Source organism: Tupaia chinensis, unplaced genomic scaffold (genome assembly GCF_000334495.1).
Source record: "Tupaia chinensis unplaced genomic scaffold, TupChi_1.0 Scaffold000176_1, whole genome shotgun sequence".
NCBI lineage: Eukaryota > Metazoa > Chordata > Mammalia > Scandentia > Tupaiidae > Tupaia > Tupaia belangeri.
In genome coordinates, this window is record NW_006159651.1 from 976,640 (window position 1) to 983,992 (window position 7,353).

The window sequence follows — 7,353 nt, forward strand, 5'->3', positions numbered from 1 at the left end:
GGTCTGTGGGAGACAAGGCAGGGAGGGCCAGGTCCAGGCTTGCTGAGTGGCACCTACCTAATGACCAGGACACTGTAACTCGCCATGGTGTCGCTGCCAGCCAGGGCAGGGCAGGGCAGGGATGTCCTTCAGCAGGGGTGGAGGGAGCCCAGCCCCGTGCTAAACTGAGACCCAAGGGAAGGGCCTGGGGCTCAGCTCCGCCTTCCCCTCGGGCAGGAGCCCCAGAAGCGCCCAGTTCTCCCGTCAGCCCGCAGTCCATTGTCTGGATAACTGCCTGGGCACTCACGGTGCAGGCTCTGGGGGAAAGGGCTGCAGGTCCTGGCCTGGGAATAGCCCAGGGGTCTCCTAGGGTAGTGCTCCCCAGGGGGCTGAGGAGGAGTGGAGGGCAGACAGACCGAGAGGGGAGGCTCTCAAGTCCACGGCTCTTGCTTGAGGGGAAGCGTCCTCGTATATTGGCCTCGGCCTCCCACGCCAGGTAGCTGACACCCCTACAGTGGGCTAGCTCTGGGGGAGCCCCCTTCCTGTCCGGGAGAGAACTGGCCACGCTGGGGGTTGGGGACCACCGAGCAGGAGGGCTGAGGAGGTGGTTACCAGTGCGGGTCAAGTTCCGGCCTCCAAACTCCAAGTATCTCCGCAGCCACAGGGCGCACTCCTTCTCCAGGTAGGCCTTGTCTCTCTCCACCGAGTTCCCGTTGGCCTCCCACTTCTGCTTGGTGTAGCGGGCAGGGAACGAGGCTGCCGTGTACTGCAGCGTGTCCATGTCCAAGCTCAGGTAGTCCTCGCCGTCGTAGCCGTACTGCCAGTACCCCGTGGTGCTGCCGTCGTCCTGGAGCTCGCAGCCGTAGGTGAACTGCAGGGTGTGGGGGCCTGCTCTGTGCCCTGCCAGGAGCCAGGCGTTAGTAAAGGCAGGCCCGTCCACATGGCCCCTGCTGCCCGACCCCACTGCCGCCTCGCTGCGTCTCCGCGGGTGGCATTTTCAGTTAGGGCAGGCTAGTTTGACCCCTGATTCTGCTGTACCGCCCTAGCTGTCGCTGTGCTGGCAGCCAGTCCCGGGATGTGCTGAGATCGCGAGGATGGGAAGGTGCAGACGTGCGTTTTGCCACAAACCGTGTCATTGGGCAAGCCGTTCTGTCTCCACACCACGCTCTTCAGCTGTGTGCATGGGACGGTTACACTGCATCTTCTGTGCCGTCTCAAGTTCCAAGTGCGATTTCCTGAAAACAGGACCTCAGAGCACAGTGGAAACGGAAGAGAGCACGCCGTGCTCGGGGCAGTTTTCCTGGAGGCTGTGGAGAATGCAAACTCAAATGTTTGCTCCAAACTTCTGGTGGAAAATCCTCAAAGAAAATATAACTAACTGAATGTATGGGCGGTAGGAGCTCAGAGGAGGGTGAGATTAATCCATACTCCCACAGTCCATAAATTCGAGCTCTGAATCTAACATGTACACAGGGCGTCAAACTTCACTATGTCTGGTCTCTCTCCTCCGCCAGGAACCTTTGGAAGGCAGGACCCATTACTGGCGGGCAAACCTTGTGGACTACAGGCTCCTACGAGGACGACGTTGGTGCCAGTAACAGCGGCGGGCAGACCTTGTGGACTACAGGCTCCTACGAGGACGAACTGGGAAGAGCTGAGCAGCCTCACTGTCCAGCTCACAGTACGCCTCTCACTGGTTTAGGCCTCAGTTTGGCATTCAAGGCCCTTCACAAACTTGTTTCAATAGTGTCAAGCATCAGGAGACATTTACTACAAATTATTTAAAATTTTTTTTTAAATTTTAAATTAAAACATGTTTTGCCAGAGGATGTGTGCACTCACCAGAGAGGGATAGAGAGAGGGAAAGTGACAAAGCGCCCCCCATGGGGGGAGGGTCACACCACAATCCCTTCTCTTTTTTTTGGAGAAGTATTTGCTATAGGGCACACGCGCTTGCTAGAAAGATAGAGACAGAGAGACAGAAAGCGAGAAATCACCCCCCAGGGGGGGATGGCCATGCCACAATCCCTTCTCCTTCATTCTCCACTCAGGATGTTGGGCACGCACGCACACGTGTCCGGTGAGCCACCAGTTCTGGGACTCGAACTGTGGTCCACTACATGGGAATCCAGCAACATAGCCATTATGCTAACTGCTGGTCCTTGCAATCCCTTTTTGTCCATTTCTCCCTCCGGTTGGGATTTTGGGCACTCATGCATACATGCCTGGTCTGTTTCTCAAGCTGCCAGGTCTGGGGCTTGAACTGTGTAATTGGCTATGCAGGATCCAACCACCTGGCTATGAAAATACTTGTCTACAACATACACCCTGAACTCACTCTGCTCATTCCCACCCACACTTTGCCACACCCTAAATTTCAACTGCTTGGAATGTCTTACTTTTTTTTTTTTTTGGAGAGGTTTTCACTATAGGGTGTGTGCGCTCGCCAGACAGACAGAGAGAGACAAAGAGACAGAAAGCGAGAAATCACCCCCCAGGGGGTGATGGCCACGCCGCAATCCCTTCTCCTCCATTCTCCTCTCAGGATCTTGGGCACGCACACACACACGCCCAGCATGAGTTTTAAGCCACCGGGTCCAGGACGCGAACCACAGTTGACTACGTGGGAGTCCAGCAACATAGCCATTACGCTAACTGCTGGTCCCCTGGAATATCTTACTTAAAAACAAAATTTTAATTTTATTTATCACGATTATATTATTTTTAATATGATACAGGGCTTATGCATGAAAGAGATAGAGAGAGAGCAAGCCACCAGGGCCAGGACCAGAACTGGGATGGGCCATGTGGGAGTCCAGTGTGTCAACCACCATACCAGCTGGCTTTGGAACGTCTTTCTTTTATTTTCCTCATAGACTCAAATCTGTCACATCCCTCAGGCTTACCCCAGACTCCATCTCATTCATGACCCTCCCCCTGACCACTGGGAGGTCTTGCCTACCACTCTGAGGAACTATTTCTCTGCTTCTCAATCTGGTCTCTGGCGTCTCTCGATATGCCTGGTAGGTGGAGTAAAGCCTGCCCAGGAGCACGGGCGCCTCCTGGTAATCGTGGGCTCTGAGAGTGCAGACACTTGCTTATGCTTTCCGGTCCCTCAGCCCCACACTGAAAGTACCTATCTGTGTCCCAGCGGGACTGCGGAACTGGATGAGTGAATGTCACACAGACCTTGGCCCCTGTGGCCAGACTGGGCCAGCTTTACTCCAGTGCTGACTTACACACACTCGCCTGGCCCAGCCCGCTCCAGGGAAGTACCAGTGGAGAGTGCGTCCTGTCTGGGGGGCTGGGGTGTGGTGTGTGCTGCCTGCCCCTGCTTGCTCATGGCCTACCTGCCGGCTTCTGTGGGCGTCCTCTGTCCAGGCCTGGCCCCACGCTTTGGTTGTAGTATTGCTGCACGTTTCTCAGGTTTAGGTGGAAAATCTTCATCCGACTTGTGAAGATCTTGGTTTCGTCATCAAAGTATCTTGGTCCCTCCAGCAACCAGGGAACACAAGGCTTTGCTGTCATCTCCTCACTGTCATAGCGGATGAAGGGCTGATCGTCCACCAAGCCAAAGCCAGAAAACGCAGGGACTCGGGGACCTGGCTCAGACACAGCCGAGTAGGTATACCGCAGGGAGTGCGAGCCTGAGGGGGGAGCAGTGGTTCAGAGTGAGCTGCAGTGTGTGCCCAGGGAGGGCCCAGGGCCCAGCATGGGGCATGGGGTGTGTGTAACAGGACAGACAGGGCACACAGCTTAAAAACAGGGGAAGGCACTTGCAGAACCACCCGCAGGGTAGTTGGGGACTGAAACGGAATGCTTTTCTTTATTCTAAAGTTTTCCTAGGAGGTCTAGGAAGAGGCATGCTGGTTAACGGGCAGATAATCTTGCTAATCATACCTCTTTGGCCCAGTGATTGTGGCATACTTCCTACTGAAAGCAATGCTTTTGCTGGAAACATCTTTCTTATTCACAAACAGCTAAGACTCTTTAAAAAAATAGTTGTTTATTTTTATTCATTATTATTATTTCATTTTATTTATCATTACCATTATTAATTTTTCAGTTTGCTACAGGGTAAGTATAAGAGAGAGAGAGGCAGTGAGAAAGCAAGTGGCCAAGTCCAGGACTCGAACTGCAGTTGGCCACGTGGGAGTCCAGTTGTCATAGGACGGGAAAGTGCCTAGCTGTAGTTGTGAAGTCCTTGGCTCTTTGGGTCCAGGTCACTAAAATTAGAGACCTGTTCCTAGGCACAAAATAAAGCCACAACCACAATAAAAGTAGGTAGGAAAGAGAATTTAATAGGAAAGAAATTGAGAAAAGAAGTACCCCCAAAAGAATGTTGGGCGGGCACGTGGCTAGGTAGCAACTGCTTGGACCTGGTTAGGTGTCATTTTTATTACCAGAGGTGATCCTGAATATTTAACGGTGGGAGGTCTGTCACACCATCAATGTCCTTTGAATTCGTGGACTTTCTCCTGCGCCTGCCTGCGCATCTCTCTCACAGGTGAAGAACTTGAGGAATTGGGTTTCTGATGCCGGGTGTGAGCCAGGATGACAGCACCCTAATTAGGACAGGCTGCCCAATTAGTTTATTGCCCCAGTGGAATCGGGATGTTGCCCAAATGTCTGGCTGGGTCTTTTGTATTTATGAGGGATGGTAAGAGGGAAATATGTGTCTTCCTCAGTTACCAAGGAAGGAAAATGGGATTTGCCCGCCTTCCCGGCGCCAGGAGCTGGGTGGGAAGGGGGCATCTCATGGGCGGGCCTGGTTGCAACTCCTGATAAACTGTGATTGATGTGACATGTGTCCTTCTGCTGTTCTCTTCGGGCCCCGCTCATGACCAGCTAAGGCCTACCGCACAGCGCCTTAATCACCATGCCACCTGCCGGCCCCAGTAAGACTCTTTTTAAAAAACCAAATATATATCTACTTTATTCATATCGTTATTTAGGAAGCTTAGTGTTTGCGGTTTTTTTCTTTTGGTCAGAGGGCACATGCGCTCAAGGAAGAGAGAAGACACCGCCCAGTGGGGCGTGGTCACGCTGCGCTCCCTGCACAATGTCTCCATTCTCCATCTTGGGGTTTTGGGCATGCCGGCCGGCACAGGCCTCCCGCCGGCGGATGGCCCCCCGCCGGCCCCTCTTTTTTTTTTTTTTTTTTTGCCAAGGGTTCATGCGCTTGCGAGAGAAAGGGGTTCGGGGAGTGCGGTGGGGTGGGATGGGGTGGGATGGGGCAGGTCACAGCGCCACCTTTTCTCCGTCCCGTTGGGATTTTGGATTTTGGATTTGCCTCTCAAACCACAGGGCGGCCAGGCCGGGGTCCGCTCCCTCCACCGTCTGAACTCAGCCCGCCCACAGGTAAGACTCCGAACACTTTCTTTGATCGGCGCAGTGTGTCGGCACTAATCAGGGAAAACCCACAAAACCGTTGCGTTTTCGGCTATGAGTGTCACGCGTTCGTTTCATTTTCCGTATGACTGTCGCTCGCTGGCCAGTGAGCGGTTTACTAAGCAATAACGCCCTCACCCTGCCGCGCTCTGCAGCTTAACCGCAGACCTGGGGGGCGCGGGCTGGGGGCGCACGGGGGCTGAAATGCAGCCACTTTTACAGAACTTAGGAATGGCTTTCCGGGCAGAGTCAGTGATAAAGGCCCTCCGGTCAGGTGCTGGGTGTGTGCCTGTTAGCCAAGGATTACAAATGAACTCAGCCTAGATCCAGGCCACCAAATGTCTACATCACAAACTGGGAAAGCATCATTTTCAAAAAGAATTAAGAGGAAGCCGCCGCATTGTTCTCACTTGAATATATGGTAACTAATTTGTGAGGGCAAAATCATGCTTGTACTATTGTTGTTATTATTTGTTTTTGGAGAGGTTTTTGCTCTAGGGCATGTGCGCTCTCCAGAAAGACAGGGAGAGACAGAGACGGAAAACAGAAATTTGTAAATAAAGAGAAGTTTTAGACGTAAAAAGAATGCTTTTAAAACCTTGGAGATGATAGATCCCAAACATGTATTTTCTGGCTGTGGCCTTGCCTTTCCGGGTATCTAACACCCTGTTATTTGCTTTAAAATAATTAATTAATTAATTAAATTTATTATTATTATTAGTTTTTGAGAGACTTTTTGCTGTAGGGAGCATGCGCTCGCTGGAGAGACAGAGTGACAGAAAGCAAGAAATCATCCTGGGGGGGTGGCCAGGCAGCAATGTCTTCTCCCTACTGGGGTCTTGGGCACACCGGCACACTACCCAGCTTGAGTTTAAGCTGCCTGGTTTGGGACTCGGACCACCATGGCCTATGTGGGAGTCCAGCGATGTAAGCATCACGCCATCTGCTGGTGCCTGTGATTATTACTTTCAATTTGGTATACGACGTGTGCTCACCAGAGAGAGGCAGAAATAGAGGGACAGCGAGAAAGCAAGCCGCCACTCCGGGACTAGGACAGTGGTCTCCCGTATGGGAGGGAGTCTAGCTCCTTACCGGTCCTGACACTGGTTGGCCCCAAGCCTACTGAGGGAGCAGGGGCCAGTGACCACCCCACAAGATTTCGAGAAGTCACCCCCGACCTGCCAGATGTCCCAGGGTCCAGGGTGGAGGCTTTCCATCACTGTTCCCAGCCCGCCGCCCTGTGTCCCCCACTCACGGGCTCGGGTGTCCTCCGGGAAGCTCAGGAGCATGTAGAGGAGAGTGAGGTCCAGGACAGCCCCCTGGGCCAGCAGGCCGGGTCCCGGTACTCCCAGGCACATCGGAATCCAGGCAGGGATCGCGGGACGACCCGACGTTTTAGGGTTCGGAGCTGTGGGAGAGTGCTGTGACATTAGGTGTCGCCGCCAAGAATCCGAGGGCGCACCCAGTGGGCAGAGGCGAGAGGTGAACGCCCTGCGCTCTGCCTGGGTCGGGTCCCAGGACCACAGCCCTGGGAGAAAGGCCGGGCCCTGTCCGGCGAGCCCGGCGCCAGGCGGCGCGCACACTCACCCGCTTAGTGGGTTTTTGATCCGGCGCGCAGGCTTGGTTTCTTCACCCAAAGCGAGTAGGTTCAAATGTACACAGCGCAACCACAGAGCAGTTAAGACGCGCAGCCCTGGAAACTGTAGGCTCGTGTGTCCCGTGGGGAAATACAGCTGTAAAGACGGACGCTGCGCACGCAGAAAATGACTGGCAGCAGGCACAGAAACGGTGCCGTTCGGGTGTTCTGAATTTCGGTGGTTATTTCCCGCTCCAGTCTCTGGGTTTTGCGCAATGCGTTGTCTTTGCCTAGACCTGGCAGGACCGAAGGGGCGGGGCTTTCTGGTGGGCCGGGCTTTCTGTGGCCTTGTCCCAGCCCCGCCCACAAAGCCTGCCTCAAGGTCCCCACGCCCCGCAGGGGTCGGG

The 7,353-nt window shown here is 54.0% G+C and overlaps 1 protein-coding gene across 1 annotated transcript in view; it reads right to left on the reverse strand.

Moving 5' to 3' along the window:
* LOC102497506 (major histocompatibility complex class I-related gene protein-like) overlaps positions 1-7,278 on the reverse strand; it is a 7,625-nt gene extending 347 nt beyond the window's left edge. Inside the window, exons 1-4 of the mRNA XM_027770973.1 lie at positions 6,958-7,278; positions 6,626-6,778; positions 3,330-3,626; positions 20-879 (exon numbers count right to left, since the gene is read on the reverse strand). Coding sequence (XP_027626774.1) covers positions 20-879; positions 3,330-3,626; positions 6,626-6,728 — 1,260 coding nt within the window. The 5' untranslated portion in view covers positions 6,729-6,778; positions 6,958-7,278. The remainder of the gene's footprint in view (positions 1-19; positions 880-3,329; positions 3,627-6,625; positions 6,779-6,957) is intronic.
* Positions 7,279-7,353: the final 75 nt, after the last annotated feature.